Genomic DNA, 22,196 nt, shown 5'->3' on the forward strand with positions numbered 1-22,196 from the left:
TGGCAGATCTGTTGTTAATAATGAAAATAATAAGTCATACATTTCTTTAAAGGCACAGCTTACCTAAAATTGAAAATTCTGTCATAGTTTACTGACCCTCATATCATTTCAAACTAGGGGTGTAACGGATCGCATGATGATCAGCATGGACCAGGTTCAGGCCTCGCGGTTACTAACACCGAATGGATTCCTCTTTTGCTTCTCCTTGCACTTAAACAGACACATACGCGTGGACAAAATGATGTTAAAATAAATACCCATCTCGGCAAGTATTCACGTAAATACAGTCGGTTATTTCTTAAGTGAACGTGAACAATTGAGAAAGAAATCGGATGTACCGGTATATCATTTTATTGGATCCGTTCTTTAGGTCTTAAAGTGACAGCAGCCAATAAATATGTCATTAATGTTAATCAAACAACAAAACATATTTAACAAAGTGAAAAAAAGTTCACACAGTGAACACTTAAGTGTTATTTTACATATCTTCCATTTCTGTATACCTGATTACTACTGTTAGACCTTTTTGTAACTTTGTTATGTTGCATTTATCTATGCTTGTAATTTGTGTATGTGTTATTATTTTATTACTGACTGTTCACAATAAAGTTTAATTATTAAAAGCTAGATTTTTTCCTTTGGTATCAAAGAACTTAAAGTGGCCTATAAGTAATAAATGAAAAGTAAAGTCACACTGTGAGTTTAGTGATCCGTTGCACAACTAGGTAGGATCTTCACATTGTTCTTTTCCATATCAAGGGTTGTCAAGCTTCAAAAAGTCGTTTGACATTTCTGTCAATTCTCATTCATGTCATTTGAATATGCCCATTTTCCAATTTGCATTGACATCATTTGGTGACATCAAACCTACTCTGAAAATCAATTTTTACTCAGAAATTGCTTGTAAATTTCACAATTACAAAAATAAAAACTAGTATCTGTTTTATTTACATCTTCGAAAAATTATTTCTTACAGTGTAGGAATGACACTCATTTCCGACTAATTTTTAAGTCATATTTTATGGTGCTATTCCTCATTTGTCGCCTCCCTGGTCTCCATCCATTTTCATGGTATGGAAAATAGCAGTGTGAACATTCTGCTAAACATCTCCTTTTGAGTTGCACAGTATAAGGAGATCATACAGGGTAAGTAAATGATGACAAAAATTTAGTTTTTGGGTGAACTGTTCTTTGAATATCTTACTGAATCTGAAAGTTGTTGTGCTTCTACACTGGGACAGGACTGACTTACTGCATTAGGCAAATGTATCTGTGACATCATGAGAGTAATAAAAGCCCATTTGCCAGCAGAACTCAGCCAGAACATCCATCCATCCAACAAAGAGTGGTCTTGTCCTGGAGTTACGCTGCAGTCACGGGAGTATCGGTGAGTATCCACTTCTTTACTTGAGACAAATTGTTACCATAGAAGTTGATTCCGTGGTGTGCCGTCCATTGAGCTGGAAAAGTTGCTTGGGTTTTGATTTAAACACTGGTTGATTGATTTTAAACAATTACAACTTTCTGAGACAGTGAAGAGATGTTTCATATAGTTGTTGTTCAGTCCGTTTCGATTCTGCATGCATGGGAGAGGCAGCGAGCCACAAGGAAATCAAGTGACTTGCCTTAAGTGTCAGGGTGACGGATGCAGCACAATGGAGCAGTTGTGGAGGTTTAAGATGAGATGGCCTTGTACAGGGAATCCTGTCGGTGTCCGCAAGCGCTTTACAGAGAAGTAAATGAGGAAAATGGACTGGTAAAAGTTTGATAAATGATTAATCCTACCATCCGATTAAACAATAACTCTCTGATTTATAAACCAAAGGTCTTACAAAGATAAAACTTAGAGGAAGTTATAAAGAGCTTTTAATATTGAGCAATGAGACAATGCAATGGCTTTGTGAGCAAATCAATTGTCTATTCTAGTCTGTCCCAGGACAGAATTGAAAACATCACTGTGTAGCCACGTTTCAACTATGCTGAACTATGTCATATGACAAGGACGCCTCCAGTTCTGCGTGTGAGTTCCTGTAAATGTGTTTGTTGAGAACTAGAGAGTGATCTGCCTCGAAACACGAAACACATTCTCACTATAGTGACTCCTTTATTTTGTACATGTTTTCTACATTTACAAATTTAGAAAAAATTCTAAATGCACTTCAAATTTAAGTAGATTATTAAAATAAAGGATGCATAAGTTAGTCATATTATTTGATAGAATTAACTGTCTGATATGATTTTTTTTTAAATAAAACCTAGAAACCCCAAAACATCCAATCCTATCCATCCTACTGTTCAAAAGTTTAGGGTTTGTAAGATTTTTTGAAATATTTTTGAAAGAAGTCTCTTATGCATACCAAGCCTGCATTTATTGGATCAAAATACAGTAAAAACAGCAATAGCTGTGAAATATTACAATTTAAAGTAACTGATTTTATGTTAAAGTATTTTAAAACAGTTTTTTTAAAACAGTTGTGCTGCATAGAGTGATGCATTTTTTTCAGGATTTATTGATGAACAGAAAATATCATGCGAATATATGAATTTAATGAATATTAAAATATTACTGTAGAAAAGAGAAAATCCAAGGCACTCTTCTTCAAAATGATTTAAAAAGCCTTTATTTTGGCTATATCATAGTAGAAAATTTAAAATACATTTTTGCTTTTCCCCAATGTCTTTTACTATGCTTTTACTTTACTATGATATAGCCAGTAAAATAAAGGCTTTTAAAATAATTTTGAAGAAGAGTGCCTTGGATTTTCTCTTTTCTACATTTATTTGAATTCCCGACCCTAAAGAGCACCTTTAAACATCTGATTGAACTCCCTGGACACTTTTTTTTGTCTTTCTATAAAAACAATAATGTCTCTACTGTGACTTTTGATCAATTTATTGTGTCCTTTCTGAACCAATTAAATATAAATTATCTATTATTTTCACGTTGCTTTTGGGCCAGGAAGAGAGGAGGCATTGACAGATGAGAAGAGGAATCAGAGATTTTTTTTTGAGATGTGCAGACAGGAAATAGATAGGAAGTGTGACCCAGAGTAAGATTTCATCAGTGGCTTTCATGAGCCAGTAAGCCTTTAAATGATGTGTGACATGCAGAGCGCAGGCTTATGAACCAATGTGTGTCTCGGGATTGAATTGCCTGACGCACTCATCTTCCTCATCATTACTGTCAGCAGCGAAAAGCCAAATGTCTCTTTTTCTGAAAACTTTCAGATCCCTTTTAACTCTACAGTGTAGGCCTACTGCTTTAAATGTTTATACTGGACATAGCAATCATATTTATCCCAAAATACTTTCAGAATGGACGGATAGGTTGGTTGGTTGATTGATTGTTTGATTAATTGATGTAATGTCTAGGTGTGACTGTGATTGACAGTGTTTTACAGGAGAGCTCCTGCAAAGTCTTGTGACTCTAATTGGTGTTCCTGCTGACAGTTCATGTAACGAGACAAGCATAAAGTCAATGGCTGCTCAGATATGCTAGTCACAAGACACTGAGGAATGAAACACTGTTCCCACCAAAGTCAAGGTTCCAGTAAAATACACTCAGCTGTTTCATTTGGTTAGTTTTGCACAATGGTGAATAGTAATGATAATTTTACTCAGTTACTATGCCAAAGTGTTTCATTGTAAAAAAAACAAAAAAACATTTTAATGTTTGAAGTCAAACTTTTATTTTGAAGTAAAAAAATAATTTAAAAAAATCAAGAGAGACATGATATCCAATTTGTGAATTAATAATTTTTTTGAGCTGGTTCTTTTCAATGCGATTCACAAATTGCACTAAACGATTCTTTTGATCCGATTGCAGCAATTAACCACTCACTGATTCAGTGATCTGGTTGGAGCAAGTCTCATTAATGAGCAACCGAATTGGCGTGGAACACGCAGCTCTTACTGGCCTACGTTATGTTTGAAATTATGATTCAGTTATTTAATCATTTTTTTCTCGCATAGCAGAAATGGGCTTCCATAGTATATCAAGTCGTTAAATTTTTTTTACTTTTACTCAAGTGAAAATTTAAAAGGTATGCTTTTACTTTTACTATTTTCTCAGATAATCTGTATTTTAATTCAAGTTCAAGATTTATGTACTTCATCCACCACTTTTAACTAATGAGCAGTTAATTCCTGAGACAAAGAGTCTTTCATTGCCATGAAGTAAGATGACAAGGAAGACAGAGCAAAAAAAAAAAAATAATCAGTTAAACCAAACAGACCAAGTCATGTTTGCCTGTGATTGTCATCCGAAATGACAAGTAGAGACAGAGAGGTGAAGGAAACAATTAGTGAGTGTAAAACTGTGTACAGGGGAGTGAAAGTGTGGGAGAATTTCAGATAAACACTGGCATAACCTGCATGCCAGAGTCATGCCATCATCAACATCTTGTGGTCCGCCACAATACACTGCCAATAACATCTCTCTCTTTCTCTTTTTTCCACAGAATGGGACAAAACCAGGGCAAGGAGGGGGAGCCAGTGCAGGACAACAGCTCTGCAGGACCAGAGGAAAAGGGACCAAGCCCAGACCCTGGGGGGGCAACAGAGGAAGGAAATCCAACCATTGAGACTCACGATGTCGGGACAGATGAGGAGAAAGCAGCCGCTGGAAGGTTGGATGGAGGCCCAGGCAGGGAGTCACCATCACCTACACCAGAGCACAGTTTGGATTCTCATGATAAGGTGTGTGCTCCCACGGATGCGGGGGTTGTGGAGGGAGGGGATGGTGAGAAAGTGGGAGGAAGAAAGAGTAGTGAGGAAGGCAGGGCTGAACCGCTGGCTCCACAGCAGCTGAATGGAATCACACAGTCTGACAGCTGCCTGCAAGGCACATGGAAGGCTGGTGAACCTGATCACGAGAGAAAAGACTCGGAGAGTATGGAAGACTATCTAGAACATCAGGAAAACCTTGGGTGTGACTTTCCTGGTACAGACAAAGTTGAAAGTGCTCACGAAGGGGAAAACAGGAGTAAGATGTGTGCTTCCTATGTAAAGGACGAAATGGAATCTGTTTGTGGAGACGACGACAAGCTAAAGTGCCAGGAAGGGGATGGAAAACTAGATTTCGATGCTGTGGTGACAAATGCAGGGCCTACTTGGGAGATTCTGGAATGGAAGGACATTTCAAAACCATGTGGTGGGGACGCCAACACCAACGTTCACTTTACGGTTCAAGACAAAGCTTTGGTCATTACCGAAAATGAAGAGTTGAAGACCAGCATGACTGAATCACATAACAAGAGGCCGTTTAACAAGCCCAGCACATCAAACCTCGTGATGAACTCACAAATGGAGACATCAAAGGACATTACTGAGGCAATCCAGCAAGTCAAAGAAGGAATACGGGAGAAGTCGCCAGAGAATCCAGATAAGGTTGTAACAGAAACCCCAAAAGCTGAACATTCTTCCCCGAAGAACGTCGAAACCCAGGGGCGGTCAATGAAGGATGTCTGCGGAGCCAGAGAAAACGTTACATGGTGTCAGCCAACAGATGATGTCATGAAGACCAGATTTACTAGTTCATCGCTGGCAGGTGGGGATTTACAAAACAAAGCCGTGAGCCTAGAACGAGCGCAGAGCCCAGAGGACCTCAGCCCCTTAGAAGTGGCATCCAAGTCACCTCAGGGTCGCGCTGAGAGCCATCGACAAATATCTGCAGGCGAATTCACACAGGATGAGCTTCAGAAAGAAAGACAATTTAATGTGTCAGACTTGGGGAGCCCTAGGACAAAGGAACCTTCACTTGAGAGATCACCCGCTGGAGGTCATAAAAATAAAGATGGCATAAGAGAGACTGAAGAAAGAGAAAATCTGGAACCTGCTTCAAAGGGTCTCTATCGTTCCCATGCAAAGAAACCCGAGATAAAAGATCTTTCTCTGCGTGGAACAGAAACGGAAGAGGGTTGTTTTGTGACATCTAATATTGCCAGTGTAAGTATGCTGGGTGAAAACAAACCCTGGCTACAAAGCTATGAAGATGAGAAATGTATTACATTCTCTGAAGCCATTATGGATTCATACCCCCCTTCTAAATCTGATGTTCAAGTTATGCAAAAAGACGAAAAAGAGGATTGCCCTCTTTCAGCAAAGGCCAAAGTACACACAAAGATAAGTCTAGAGTGGTTTCTGGAAGAAATGAATCCACATACAGTGATACAAACCCTTCCAGAGACGGTGAAGGATACTAAACATAGGATGGATCCAGAAAATACCTCTTTTTTAACTGCAGTGATTGATGTAGAAGATGCTACTAAAGAGCAGAGATTAGAGAGAGATGCTAATGCTAACTCGGGCGACATGAAAACATCCGAGAGAGACAAGGTCAGCAAGTCTAATCAGAATACCATCAGCTCAAAGACGGACGTGCGTAAGGAAACATCTGCAAATACTTTCATCTCTGAGCTCATTGCTGGTCCTGAGACAGCTTCAAATCCCATAGATGACAGGCTGGGCATGGACAAGAAAACAGAAGTCACTCTGTCTGGTTCTTCTCAACAAGAGCATTGTTTTTTGAATATTTTAACAAATGCATCAACCTATTCCATTGTAAGCCAGACAGATATTTCCGATCAGGTCCAGGATGGTTGCATTGCAGGATCTGCATCAGCAGACAGTGCAACAAACACATCTGCTGCACAAGATGTGCAACATTCCTCCTCCATGTGCAACCTAATGAGTATGCAAGCTAACGAGAAACAAGATAAAGAGCAGAACAAGCTGTCGACACATGCACATTTTCATGTGTTAGAGGAGAAACATTTAAGCCAGCTTGACCTCAAGCACGCAATAGAAAGCGACCTGACCACCATCATGGAACCACCGCAGGGTGCACAGAAAAGACATGTTTCAGATATGATAAAGGAAACTATTGAGTTGCAGAAGAAGATGAAGGAGTGGACCAAGCCAACTGATGCCCGGGTTGATCTGACCTTAGATCCAACACAGTCTGTGAAAGTATCACAGATGAAAGCAGCATTTGATCAACCAAAGAAATCACCTGACAAAGCACTAGAGAGAAAACCTTCAGTGAGAAAAGGTAGGAACATTTCTGAGAAGGGAGTTGTTTACTGTATGTAATGCAAGGACCCCCTGAGTTGCAATGCATTTAATAAACCAGACCTATATGATATGCTTGCAGTATCTATCTATCTATCTATCTATCTATCTATCTATCTATCTATCTATCTATCTATCTATCTATCTATCTATCTATCTATCTATCTATCTATCTATCTATCGGTATGGAGGTTAATTCCAGCATAATGGTGCCATCTTGTGGCAATTTCAGTATAGGAAAATCAACCTCAACATTTAGGTTGTATCACAGTTGGGGGGAAAAAAGCCAAATAACTATCCACAATGCATTGTGTTTAGAGCTCATTGTGTTATCACTATGATACTATCAACTTACTTACCAATCGATGTAACTTAGTGTTCACTGACTTCACTAACATGACGTCCTCAACCATGGACTGTAGTCCTCAACGCTAAACTGGTTCTACTAGTAAGCGCAGTCACGTCTACACTGACGTCCACTGACTCCACACACTCAAGTTCATACCTGTTTACGCTCTGTGTGGGCAGGGCTAAGATTGGTATGTTTTGTGATTGGCGATCTTTGACGCCACTCATTGCCCATTTATCTAATCACGTTCTTTGTGGGGCGGAGAAAACAAAACAAGGCGTGGCTTCCGGCGAGTCTCGGACAAGTTGAGTGAGGCAGAGGCATAGGGAACATTCGCGCGATCAGGGAGTGCTGCTGTAGAAAGCAAAATTAAAGTCGGGCTTGGAAATATTTTTTTCTACGACAGCTGAGAAGGTAAGAATAGGCGCAAACTCAATCTGTCACGTAATTTTTATAACATGAGGCAAAGATTGTATTGGTGTGCGTAAGTTTAAGAATCTGTCCATGCGAAGGGATCATGGCAGCGTGGATCAGGCCAGATGGGCTGATCGGCAATGCTCAAAACGGGGGATTGCTTTAAAACAAATTCATGTTTCATATCTGAACTGAACTGACATGCTTTCAGGGTGGATATGTAATGCTTTGATTTGTATGGATGGATTAAGTAACCCATTTGCCTCTGTGTTTGTGGGAAGCAAACGTTGCTGCACATCTGGCTCTCTCTTTTATAAGTTTGGAATATTTGAATTAATAATAATTGTAATAATATTATAGAATGTTGGAAACTTAGAACTTTTGTTTTAAATTTGTTAGTGCTTAATGTTACAGTCTTTGATTTGAAATCACTAGTGTGAAATGTTCGAATATTTATTTGCTGATCATCACATTAGAGGAATAGAGAGCGAGTGATCACTAAACAAATAAAGCTAAAGTTTAGCCACTTTAATTTGCCACACAAGCCAATGTGATATAGCTTAATTTTTTTGGCAACGCCTATCTTGGTTAAGTTGCTGGAACTGTCAGTCTAGTCTGGTTTGTCCTGTATGCACTGCTCAGAGCAACAATGAAAGTTTATGTCAGTAATATCACAGAAGTGTCAAGCCTAGGGACAAGGGATCTCCAGCAGATTATGCAGAGTCATCAAATTATTTTAATAAATCCGTGAGTATGCAGAGGGAAATGTAGAAAAATATAAGCTAACTTATATCAGTGGCCAAGACTTGTTTAAATCAGTTGGTTTATCTTCCTGTAGATTTGGATTATCTTGTCATATCTGAGAGGGCGGATGCATTATTTAAACTATTTTTGAAACTTAAAGGGATAGTTCACCCAAAAATAAGATAAAAGCCTAAATTAGATCTATTCATCATATAAAGCAATCAAGTGTCTTCAGAAAATTTGGACTAAACCGCTCAATTCATATTGGATTAGTTTTACGACCTCTTAATGAACTTTTTGAAGCGTCAAAGTGGTAGTTGCGTAGCTGTCAATGGAGGGACAGAAAGCTCTCAGATTTCAACAAAAAGATCTTCATTTGTTTTCCAAAGATGAGCGAAAGTCTTACGGGCTCGGAACGACAAGAGGGTGAGTAAATGATGACAGAATTTTCCTTTTTGGGTGAACTAACCCTTAATACAATGTGATGTCTGTGTGGAGGGTTTCTTAAAGGTGCACTCAGTAATTAACTTTTTAAAGTTTTGCACAAAGAAATGAACAGAACTATTTTGAAATGTCATTGGTATGATGATACACGTGGTATGAAGACTCAAGTCAATATCAGTGTTCTAGAAAAAGCAGTTTTATTTTACATGGAGTAGGTCGCCCCTTTATGGGTGCTGCCATGTTGACATAACACGATTGGTCTTGTCGTGACAGAGTCTCTAATAATAATGCGTTTAACGTAAAACGGAGCTGAGATTGAGAATAGAAGTGGGGCATTTTTTTTATATCTGAATAAAAACAAGATAAAAGTGAGCAGACATTTGCTGAGTGTGCCTTTCATGCAATGTGGTTTCAGGTTAAAAGTATTTTTTTAAAGAAATTGTATAGCCTTCCATTTTCTTTAGAAGCACTTTCTTTTTTCTTTGATTGCAAGAATGTTGATATTCCAAAATGTTTCTTTAATTTCAGTTAGAAATACAATAGCCTTTGGTTGTTTGGTTAATATTGTTCCATTCAGCATGACTCAACCTCAGGTTACTATCTGTCCCTGTAATAATTTTCCTGTACTTTTTACTTCTCGAATTAACCTTCAGTCATCTCAGAGGCGGAGAACAAGTGTTTGGGCTGCTACACCCGGTTAGTGTTTTAGTGAATATTATGTAGCGTGCAGGGTTTTCTGTGGTTACCCATGTGTCGACCACACTGTAATATCGTCTGGCTTGTTTCAGTTTGACTCACTAACTTGCCAGGGCAGCAGGAAAGAATATAAAAATAATGAAACCTCAAATACTGTGACATATTTTAAGGCATAAAAAAAGTTTGAGAAATCTAAGAAATACCAGATATATTTGGATTGATGCTGTCTGTTTGCAGTATTTATATACTGGTTGTTTTGACTGCGTGTACAATTCCATTTCATGGATTTCAAATATCAGATTTTTTTTTATAGAATAAGGAGGATAAAAGTAAATTGTACATGGATAAAAGTACATTACGGTTTAGTTATAGCCCTTTTAAACCAGTTATAGACCAGTCTTTGTTCTTGTTTAGCCATTGCTGGTGCATGATAGCTTGAGGCCACGCTGAAATCTTGACATGCCAGTGTTTGGGCTGGCCGTCAGAATGCATCAGGCTGTTTATGCGTATGGACGTCATTGCATCGGCTACTCTGTGCCTGTTTCCTTGTGCTCCTTGGGAAATGGGTCAGGATGCTGGGTAAAATTAGTCAGGAGATGCAGGAAGTTGCCGCAAGGCTGGAGAGGATGCAGCTTCGGCAGCGTGTGTGTGTGTAAGGGAGATAGAGAAGAACAACTGGACATATATAGGCAGACGGAATCTGTTGAGAGTTTTAAGGAAGTCTTGTTTCCTCTAAATACAGACTGCATGGAATTTCAGGTTGCATTTCACATTTACCAGATAAGGTTTTTGTGTTGTGCACGTCCTTTAGGCTGCATGCGTCAGAGTTGAGCTTTGCGATGGATATCTCATCATCAGCAGGTATGCAGGGTTAAATGCAACCCTTTTTCAAGAAGTGCTTCAGTTTTTTTAAGATTTGCCCTGTCACGTTGATTAATTTTTTACGGCAATTAACGGGTTAGAAGAGTAGCTATGGAGATTTTGACATCTCAAAAAAAAATTGTATTCACTTCTGTTCATTGTTTCCTGCATGGCAATTAGCTGCATAGTCAAGTCACCTTTTACAAGCCGTGAAAGCATGTTCAAAAGTGATCGTGTCAACAAGACAGACTTTTTTTGTTTGTTGATTATGCGACTATGGATCTTCAGTGGCTAAACAACAGATCCAGCTCTATTCTGAATGCTACCTTTTATGGTACTTTATTCGTTATACACTTTAAGCTCATGTTGGTCGTCCTAGTTGTGAGTTTCATGTGTAGAAGCTTATTATTTATGCATTTAAGCTCATAACAGCAACATGCAAGGTATCTCAGTTAATGTTTAATTGCTTTATCTATGGCTTTGCATGACCTCTATATAGCTGTATTATTTAAAGTGACAATGGATAATTCACCTCAGATCTTGTAAATAAATGAAAGGAAACGAGTACTTTCGAACTGTCAACTCAATGTGAACAAACAAGTGTATTCTATGACAAAGACTGTTTCCGTCACTCAGTAGGCTATGTAGTTTTAATAATGTTGAAATTGTGTTATATTTATGAATATGATTTGATGTATTTATTAGGGATGCTAACAGTTAATCGACACTCAGTCACATAGAACATGCATATTTCAAATTTAAATTGTCATATTTATATTTTCTTGCGCTTCAGTAAGATTCGATGGCGTGGAACCGTCAAGTCGCTTCAAGTCGAACACACCTAACGCTTTCTCTAATGTTAGACGTGAGTACTAGCCGAATAGTTGGCTGTTGTTTGAACAAATGTAGATGATCACAGTGGCAGAGATTCTCATTGCTTGAGCTTGTGAAAGGCAGCAGTATCTTAGCTGAAATTCCATTACATTTGCCCTGGAGCAGGAAGAGGATTTAGGAGGTGTCAACCCCCTTCTGTATTCCCAATGGCAGGATCATTCAGAGTGGCCCGTGACTCATCAGGCTGTTAGAATGCATTCATCCTTTACTTGCTCTCATGTTGAAACCAGTAGACTCTTTCTACCACTGAACAACACACATTTTTGACGAATGTTTTCATACAATTGCAATCAAAGTTCACCAATATTTTCAAGCCTGTAAAAAGACACAAAGCAACATGAAAGTATCATAAAAGTGGCCCAAAAAGACACATTCTATATTCTCACTATAATCATAATATAATCTCCACTTTTATTACATTTGAATTGTCGTTCTGTGTCTTTTTTTAAAACTTGAAATCTTCTTCCCTATTCATTTTTACTGACTAATTTGCATGGCTGGTGCTTTGCCTTCTATTTGCATATCTGAACCACTGATTGGCGGATGCAATATGGGAAAAAAAAACTGATTTAAATGAGTTGTCAGAAAGGTGTGGGATTTATATTAGGCACGTCAGCTACTCAAAGCATTCCAAGACTCAAGAGGACTGGTAAATTAACTCTTGCCTAAGGGAACAGAAACTTGCTGTCACCAGTTGCACCATGCGATGAACCACACCCTGTCTGACGAGGAAGCAAGCAGAATTATCTGTCAACGTAAGATCGTTCAGTTCAGTACAAGCTAATAAACCTCAGACAAGTCGACTGTCGATTTTTTTTTTAAAGGGGTGGGTGATTATGATTTCACTTTTTTAACTAGTGTAATAATGTTGGTGTTTGAGCATAAACAACATCTGCAAAGTTATGACGCTCAAAGTTCAAAGCAAAGGGAGATCTTTTCTTTTAAAGAAATCCTATTTTAAGGACTTCAACAAACAGCTGGTAGGGACTACACGACATTCCTCCAGGGTTAGTGACATCACATCACGAACCCTAAAACCCCGCCCTCGGGAACACTATAGAATATCATGACAGAATATGCTAATCAATAGAAGATAAGCTACATAAGCTACATAAATTCAAACTAAACATTCAGAAATGTTCATAAGTCTCTCCATCTTTGTCCGACTTCGGTTTGAACACAAAAAAGGTAAAAGTTTTTGAAATTTTCAGTGCGTCTGCGTGAGGTAATAAAGCTGGCCGTAGCTCCGCCCTAGCAGCAGCTCATTTGCATTTTAAAGGGTCGGACACAAAAACGGTGCATTTTTGCTCACCCTCAAAAATTTACAATTTTAACCTGCTATATAAAATTATCTGTGGGGTATTTTGAGCTAAAACTTCACATACACACTCAGAGATTTATTTTACATCTTGTGAAAAGGCCATTATACCACCCCTTTAAAACTAAATTTGAAAGAAGTCTCTTTGGTTCACTAAGGTTGCATTTGTTGAGATCAGAAATACAGTAAAATGGTCGAATATTATTAAAATGAAGTGAAATAACATATATTAAATATTTTTCACCAAAAACAGCTTAAGAGACCCCAACATTTTATATAGACCCTTATAGGCTACTTGATATAACTGAGTATTCACAATATATTCAGTGATTTTACTGGTGAAATAAATTCAGGCAAAATTATAAATATTGCAATGAGAAGCAAGATCAAAATAGCCAGAATATTTTATAGTCTCACAAGGCCAAGGGATCTGTCAAATTTTATGAATGATGGGCTTTCCATATCTGGAAAGTTCAGTTAAGTTCAGGCCTGCAGATAAATCATATCAATGTATTCAAATGCCTTTCTAGTTAGAGAGCGCATTGATCTGGATTAGACACATCATGTCATTGTCAACCTCTCCTGTGATGACATCAAGGCAGATTGGGTTGGTGCAACCTAATACTTATGTTGACTTTTGATATAGTTAACCTTCCCTCTGGGTTTAGTCTTCATGCCAGAGACAAACAGGATATGGCAACAGTGAACGTCCTTAACAATTTTCTCTTATCCTTGTAGTCGTATACATTTGGGTGCCATAATGAACCCAAAAGTGTCAAATGAATTCTAGTCTATACAGGGCTGTGGCTGGCAGGAGTGAAGGGTGTGCTTGTGTTGAGAATATTTAAATACATTTTCACTCAAACAGAGCCATGTATGGTGTAAAATGGCTCTGTCTGACTACATGCAAAAACACTCTCCTTATCTTGTACTGACTTTCTTACACGCCTTCATTTGGATCTGGTCTTTTGCCTTTGTTCTGCCGCAGCGTTCTCTGTCAGAGTCCAGCAATGTGTCTGATTTTATAGCAATGGAAAAAGAAGAAGAAGAACGTTACATGCAGTAGGGATGCGTCTACTATATGTTAAATTATTTGTGTATCTATTTTCCACTTTTTATATAAAAGATATATATGATTGATAACACTATTTATTATTATTGTAATGTATATTTCCTCATAAACACAAACTGTATAAAAGTTTGTGGTCTGGAATATATATATATATAAATAAATAAATCTTTTTGAAAGAACTCTCTAAGGAGGCATTTATATGATCTCATAAGAAACAGTAATATTGTATAATATTAAAATGTAACTATATATAATATTTTAAAATGTAATTTTAAACCGATCCAAGTGTGCTCCAGGTGTAAAACAGTGTCTGATTGGTCTCAACACATTGTTCCTACCCACACCCACCCACCACACCCGAGATCCAGTTTCCATTGGTTGAACTTTCAAATGACGTTGGAAAACACTGCGTCATGATTGCAACGTGATTTGATCCCGGAAGTCCTATAGCTTTAGCCAAGCAGCATGTCATGTCACTCTGTGATCAACACATCTTATTGGGTGCTTCTCAAATGGAAGGCTGCATATCTCGGCTGCCACGTCATCAAGCACAGCTGAAGTCTGTCTCTATTTGAAAGATCCTTGGAAGACTACGTAAGTCTATCTGAGAGGATTTTACAGATCACATTTTCATTTAAAGCAGTTCTTTTTTCTCAAATTCACTCTGTGAAAATAGAGCACTTTTATGTCAGCAAATTTAAAAGCACTTAAAGGGATACTTCAGGATTTAGCATTAAGCTTTGTATCAGTAGAAAGCCAGTATTTTTGAATTACCGTGCTCCCCCCTGCCTCATATCCCCCTGAGATGAGATTTATGTATTTTTAGTCTGGAAAAAATCCTCATATGACGCAAAAATCGTCATATTGCGTCATATGAGGATTTTTTGGCCAGAGGCTTAAAACTACAGCCAGTAGAAGGTGCTGTTCCGCATGTTCTCAGCCCGTCCATAGAGGGTGGGATCTCACTCACAGAATGTACAAATAGTGTCAGCCATCTTTTATTTGGAAGCTAAGCTAACAGGTTCTTATTTTGTGGAGAAAGCTGAGTAGGGGTTAAAATCTTCTTTTTCCTGGACATGTCCGGCAGGCGAGATCGTCCAAAATGTCCGGGATTCGGCTTTTGCTTTCTGCAGTCGCCATTCATTGTTTACATGCACACCTTTTGTTTCAATCTAACTGAATTCATTCCGATTGGTGAATCTGAATGTAGTGTTTACATGAATGCTAAACAAGTGATCGGTTGATGTGCGTTTTAGCATTGCTAAGAAAATTTCCGCTCCTCCGCGAGAGATACGAGACCGGTGCATGCGTCTCGCAGGTGCCGCTCATCAGTAATCACGCCACCAGCCTCGCGTCAGTCTCGTTCCTGGTCGCCACAGTAAACATAATGAATGGCGACTGTAGAATGCAAAAGCCGAATCCTGGACATCTTGAGCAACATCAAAATACCGGGCAGACTCACGGAGACTCACTCTAGCCTAGCCTTGTTGTTTAACTGCGATTGCTTACCGGTAGGCGTGGCCGCCTAGGGCAGCGAAGCAAGTGCATTCTGGGAGTTGTTGTCTTTCATCCCCATAAGCCAAAAATATTTTTTTTGTCTTTTCTCAGTCTAGAAGACTCCAAATTAAAAAAATAATTTCACATTTCTTCTACATAAATTACCCATTTTAAATACACGTTCATCTTTTCAGAGGTGAAGTATCCCTTTAAGTAATGGCCATATTCCCTATATTCACTGTAAAGTTAAGCTTCTAAGCATTTGATCGTTAATTAAAACAATCGATTGTGGGAATTTATGTAAATTAACATCCCTATTTCATACCGATCAAGATCATACTTTTCTATGAAAAAGGAAGAGCACGTGCATTGTCTGATCAGGATGAGGCTTCCCCAGCCTTCACTCTCTCGATTTCACCATGAATCCGGTAGACCAGTGATGCCACAGTGCTGCGTTACAAGGCTTCCTTTGTCCACTGCCGAGTTCAGGAAGTGAAGGAATCGCCTCAGATGGTTGTGGAGGCGGTATCACTCTGATTCATTGCCCAGAACTCATTGTGAAGTGAGAGTCGGCCTCAATAAAAAAGAGATGTTGGCTTTTCCTCTTGATGGTTAAATGAAAGCGTGATCAAGATCATCTTTAGGTGATATAATAGCAGCGTAACGGCAATTCATTTTCATTCAAGCATCTCAGCATCTGTTCACAGGGCGACGGTAGCTGGATTGAGTTTGTGGTCAGGGATCTGTGCATCATTAAGTGTCTTGCTCACGGTACTTAGTTGGTATCCAGTTCAGGATTTTGACAGTTATTATTTTGTCTCACTCCTCATAAGCGGTAATCCACCTTGCTAACCTGTATTCCTCTTGAAGCAGGTTACGATCAAACATTTTCGTCTGATGGACCCTTGGTTTCTTAATACTGTGTGGCTGAGAATCCTAGACCAACAAACTTGTTTTTACCGCAGCTTGTTTTGGATGACAACACTTCTGGCCATCTGTAACCACTTTTGTTCTTGTAGGCAGCCTACTAACATGGCTGGTGTGACCGTGTAAATTCCATCCTCGGTTCTTTGTGGTATTATTTGTGCAGATTTTAATGGGTGAGGAGTGTGAGAGCATGCCTCTCTGCCTTATTGTTCTCATTGTTCAACATTCCTTGGAAAACTGTCCAGCATCTTTCTGGACATTATCTGGAGTTTTATGCTTTAGTGCCCAGGGTAAAATTCCCAGCCTTAAACCGTATAACCCAGAACACAAGCATGGCAAAGTGAAGTAGTTTTACACTTTTTTTTTTTTTTACTCTATGCCAGTATGTTTATTAGATGTTATCTGCATTTTGTGTTCACTTTGCAATAAATTCTCAATGTCTTTGCCAGCGTTGCTTGGCTACTTCTGATAGATTTTTTTGCATTCCCGTGCTAGTGGTGACCCACACAAGGATGCAGTTGCACACTGTTGAATAAAATCATTGCTGGATGCTCTTGGAATGTACATGGACACAAAGATCAGTTTATGGTCTGTATTGATTTGGCAGTAAGTTGGCTTGCAATCCTTATTAACCTGCCAGGAAATAACGAGTAATTGGATTTGTTGAGTGAGTCTGATCACTTTATCGCTTAAAGTGATAGCACAACTCTTCACACACTAAATTATACCTCAAATCATGTCTTATATCCATTGCACCACAAATAGGGCAGAATATGTTATCCATTTATGTTTATTCCTTTTGGTTATAGGTTTGTTCTACTTTGTAAAAAATAATAATAATAGTATTATAGTAAAAAATTGCAGCTCTGGTTACTAGAAATTTACTGTAAATTATACCCCAACAATGTTTTCAGTATTACGGCATGGCATAGTAGTGCCTGTATATTTTACAACTTATTTCAGAATCATAGTGCTATAATGTTGCAATCTACTTGCACATCCAAAAATCCAATTTTTAACTGAATTAAAATGTAATGATATCCACCAAAACTAAATGTAACACAAAACATCCTATGTACATTACAGATAACAAAAATGAGAAGAGAAGGACCTCTGTTCCTTTACTGTTTTTTCACCATAAATGATATGGCGATTCATAGTTTGTACTTCCAAAAACCCAACCATATACAATTTTTTCACCATAAAGGGCAAGGTAACTTAGTTAATATTTTTCATGTTGTAGTGTTGATAGTATACTCTTCATGTCTATAATAGCTTATAAAATAGGATATTGTAGACATTAAGAGTATGATCTGTCAATGTTTTTCATCCGATTTGTGAAATGTTTAAGAACAGTGTTTATTATAACGTCCTGTTACTCCTTTGGTAAAGGTCTTTTCTTATTTTGCTGACAAAAGCACAAACTGAGGTAAACATTGACTTTTTCTAGTGGCCTTCAAAGAAATCACAGCTGCGTCTTGGTTTGTTTGTTTGTTGGAATTGTGCTGTATTGTGTAAGTGTGTTTTCACAGGCTGCATCAATGTCAGTTCCCTTAGCAAATGCAGTGTGGTTTGTGCAGGGGAGGCTGGAGAGGTTTAACAAGGCTGATTCTTTGACATCGAACCAAATTGAATTGATAAATAACAGTCGTTTTGCAGTTAAGAGACGGTTATGAACCTAAGAGACCGTTATGACACTTTACTTGAACTGTGCTTGACATTTTGAAGAGTTTTCTGTGTTTTCATCTTATCTTTGCACCCTGCGATTAGAGCATCATTACGAAATGTAAAAAAAAAAAAATTAAACAATATTTTTAGAGAAAAATCATGCATTCAGCTAAAAAAAATGTTGGATGAACTTTTGCAGAAACGGTCACTTTTTACTCTAACTGTATGTGTGAGACATATTTGTTTTCCCAACAAATCCATGTTCAGTGGACTAAAGGTCAGATAATCACAGATCTGTTTTCATACTAATTCTTTTATCCCTCGCTTTGTCCTCTGGAACATTTCTTACCCATTATTTTGAGATTCAGTACAGAATGGAGTTCTATCATCCTGCTGTAAATTGATATTGTGTTGCTTGGCAATGAATTCGCACAATTATACTTTCCCATTCTCCAGCACTCTGAGACTCCCATTGTTGCCTTTTTAGGGGACATTTTCATTCCAGTCAGTGTCTTGCTGAATAAGATTCTTCAACACATGTGCTGACAACAATGTTGAGCCTTTCAGCTGGTGATTATGGCCAGATTATGTGGTGAAATTATACAGGGGACTTTTATTTGTAGAAATGGATGTTTTATGTTATTATGTAACTGTCTTGGATGTCTATGTGGATTTTTTTTTTAATGACTCATGGAAGTGTCAAGACAGCTATTGTGTGCTGGAGTGATGCAGGGTGTCGTGTTTTGTGCTAGTCGGAACATGGGCCGTTGAGTGAAGTCATTGTTAGCCTTTCCTTTGTGAAACTGATAACATCTTGGAGATTTGGAGTTAATATACGTCTGATGCCACGCGTACACTAAAAGACTAAAGCCCTGTATGCATTTCAAATACTAAGTTTATTGTTGTCTGTAATGTTGCACTTTGATCAGTCACAACCATTCACTGTGTAGTTACAATCCTAAATGTCCTACCATGTCAACAAACAACATGTTAGTATAGGCCTAAGTATAGTGTGCAAGCTGCATTTTTTTCTTTTTATGAAGGTGCAAACTTTCGTGTTGATTTATTTGTGGTTGCTCCAAACCTGCATGACTTTCTTCTTTGCAACACAAAAGAAGAAATCTTCAAGAATGTTGGAGAACACAGTTTGGGTGACCGTTGACTTCGATTGTATAGACAAAAAAAAAACACATTTCTCAAAATATATTTTCCTCAGATGAAATAAACCAAAGTCTTAACGGTTTAAAATGACAAAGTTGAACTATCCCAGGGCTCGCAAAATTTCTAAATCGCTGGTAGCCCTTCGGGCAGGCACTCTTCAGATTTTGGTAGCCCGAAATGAATTTTACTAGCCCACATAAAAAGAAAATTTTTTATGTAGAAAATTGGTTGGGATGCATATGTGCATTTTAAGATGTTTTGAATGCCAAAAAAATTGGACAATAATAGCTTTAAAACCATGTCACACAGCTGATTATTTTTCTCTCCTCATCAGCATCACTCTTTTTCTCTTTGTTTTTCTCTTGCTCTGGCTCTTCCCATCCTAAAGCTGAGCTTTGACTGATAGGCTTTTCAATTTTGTTTGTCAATGACGAAAGTAAACTTGGGGTCAGCTGATAGGTTGATTTCATTTTCATTTTCATTTTCAATCATTTTCTCAGACACATTCATTTACTGAAAGCTAGGTAGCCTAACTAAGTTTATTAAATTTATTCACAATATGTACACATTCATTATTGATCTCAATACAGGGCCGTAAACAGGGCTTTATAATCAAATAGGTCCTAAATATAAGGTTGTTAGGGGGTTAAACATTTTTATTTCTCTCATATGTGCATTTCAAGACGTTTGAAGGCCAAAAAAAGGATAAGAAATAGCTTTAAAACCATGTCAGCGGGCAGTATTTGTCAATACCTGCTCTCACTTCTTATCCATCACTCTTTCTTTTTCTCTGTCTCCTCATCTTGCCCTGTCTCTTCCCCTCCTAAAGCTGATCTTTTTTAATTTACTGAAGGCTACAAATTGTACTATATTAATTCTCATCATGTACACATTCGTTATTAATATTGTGCCTAACAAGATGAAAACGGCTTTGTTTCTCGTCCCCTCACAATGACAGTAAACAAATTACATTCCACGAGTCACGTTACAAAGGCCTATTTTCAATTTAAAATGGCAAAATTAGACAAGCAAATTCGTTTGCCTGATAATTTGTCATTTGTTTAACATTTATGACCTAAAAAAAGTCAAATGTGAAATATTTAGTTTAGCTACTTACATTATCGCACTTGACCGTAAACTGAAGCGTCGAGTCGCTCTGCTCAAATTCGCGCTCAGTAGCTTCTGTGAATATAAATCCCGCCTACTTTGATTTGATTGGTAATCTCTAATATTCTGACATTGACGAGCAGTGACAGACCAATGAGGCTCAGATACATACACACACACACCCTGTCCTCTCTGACGCGCGCTCTGTTCGGCGCCACTGCGGATTGAAGACGAAGAACGCGCTGAATCTGATTATAACAAGACTGAAGCGAACACTATTTCAGATAGCCCGTCGGGCAGGCCGGTTATGCATTTTGGTAGCCCGACTGGAAAACACAATAGCCCCGGGACGTCGGGCGGGCGATTTTGCGAGCCCTGTATCCCTTTAATACATATAATGGTGGTGAGCTTTAGTTTTGTTGTTGTTGTGTGTGTGTGTGTGTTCTCGGTTAAAATTAAACTAAAACCCTCAAATTATTCATAGGAATCATTAAGGTTATTATTTGACTTATTCTATGACTTGCCTTATATTGCCTTAGACCCTTATATTATAGCCTTTTTTGGCAGAAAATTATCTTAATGTCATTTCAGTTACACATCAGAGAGCTCTGCTTTGAGTCTCAGAGTCAAGCGGGTACGTTTTGTACTTAAAAGGCCAAATTTACTTCTCTACTTGGTTCTACCTTTTTTTTTCCATTCTTTCCTGGTGTGGTATTTTGCTGGTGTTGCTAGGCGATTCAGGAGTGTTTGTAAATACAGGCTGGATTTCACCATGTGTTACTTGGCAGTAAGTCCTTGCTCTACTTTGACAACAGCAAGACTCTGCCTTCAGACAGCCAACCGCAGTTCGACTACATGAACCTGCTGATTCAAATCTACGCAAAGTGCAACGCCCCTCTCTCTTTTTCCCTCACGCTACTACTCGTTTTTTCTCTTGCTCCACCTGGCCTGCAGCATGACTGCCAAGAGAGCCACAGTTGTGACCCCATGCTAACCTCTCACACAGCAGATGCAAATGTGAGGCGGAGTTTTTGTGTAGTGCATTCACGGAAGAGTTGCCTTGTGACATTCCGTGGTGCCAGTCAGTGTGTTGTAGAGACTAAATACCAGCTACAGGATATTGGTGAGCAGATTGAGCACAAGGTCAGTGCGCTTCATCTGGATTCACGGCCACATGCCACGTTGGGTCTTCAGAGCGGTGCAGATGTCAAACCAAGTGCAGCTCGGCTAATATATGGAGCAAATTCTGTCTCCACATGTGCATGTGAGAACTACCGAAATGCCAAAGTGCAAGACAGACAAAAAGAGGAGGAGGAATCATTCCACTTGAAAAGTTTCTGTACTTGAGACATGCGTTTAAGTCAGCCACGATTCATTTATTCCATTACTGAAATGGTGCTATAATTATGGGGTTACTGCGATTAGTGAATGGTGTTTGTCTAATCACATGATCTCAATGTGGTAATCCTTTGTGTAAAATAATTAAACTTTTATTAATTATTATTCATTAGTCTATTGATATAACTCTTTGATTGATATTAAAGGGTTAGTTCACCCACAAATAAAAAATTGTCATCAATTACTCACAATCATGTCATTGCAAACCTGTATGTATTTTGTTCATCCATGAAACAAAAATTTGTTTTTTGATTAAATCTGAGAGATTTCTGTCCCTCTATTAACAGTCCACGCAACTACCACTTTCTGATCCAAACTGATCCACGCATGAATCGAGCAGTTTAGTCTAAACTTTCTGAAGAAACTCTGATCAGAACATTGATCAGAAGCTCAAGCTTACTTGCTTGACGTGCAAGAACAAACCTCATTGGTTCTTGCGGAAGCTCAAACATGCGGCTTATCACAAGATTATACCTCATTGGTTCTCGCAGATCAAGCAAACATGCTTGAGCTTCCATTTACCTTATCTTATGTGTGCATGGGTGAATATTTAATTTATTTAGACATAATGGCCA

At 38.3% G+C, this 22,196-nt stretch overlaps 1 protein-coding gene across 4 annotated transcripts in view; it reads left to right on the forward strand.

Annotated features, from left to right (window-relative positions):
* Positions 1–1,324: 1,324 nt before the first annotated feature.
* The window catches only part of coro1ca (coronin, actin binding protein, 1Ca), a 54,435-nt gene continuing 33,563 nt past the window's right edge, over positions 1,325–22,196 (forward strand). The window contains exons 1-2 of one of the 4 annotated variants that reach the window (XM_079607728.1): positions 1,325–1,387; positions 4,461–7,051. In XM_079607728.1, the coding sequence (XP_079463854.1) occupies positions 4,462–7,051 (2,590 nt within the window). In that variant the 5' untranslated portion in view covers positions 1,325–1,387; position 4,461. Of the gene's footprint in view, positions 1,388–4,460; positions 7,052–7,593; positions 7,835–8,967; positions 9,005–10,480; positions 10,580–22,196 lie in introns of those variants that run through there. The other 3 variants (XM_079607729.1, XM_079607731.1, XM_079607730.1) reach the window with 3 other exon arrangements.

This window comes from Phoxinus phoxinus (genome assembly GCF_949152265.1).
Source record: "Phoxinus phoxinus genome assembly, chromosome: 3".
Classification (NCBI taxonomy): domain Eukaryota; kingdom Metazoa; phylum Chordata; class Actinopteri; order Cypriniformes; family Leuciscidae; genus Phoxinus; species Phoxinus phoxinus.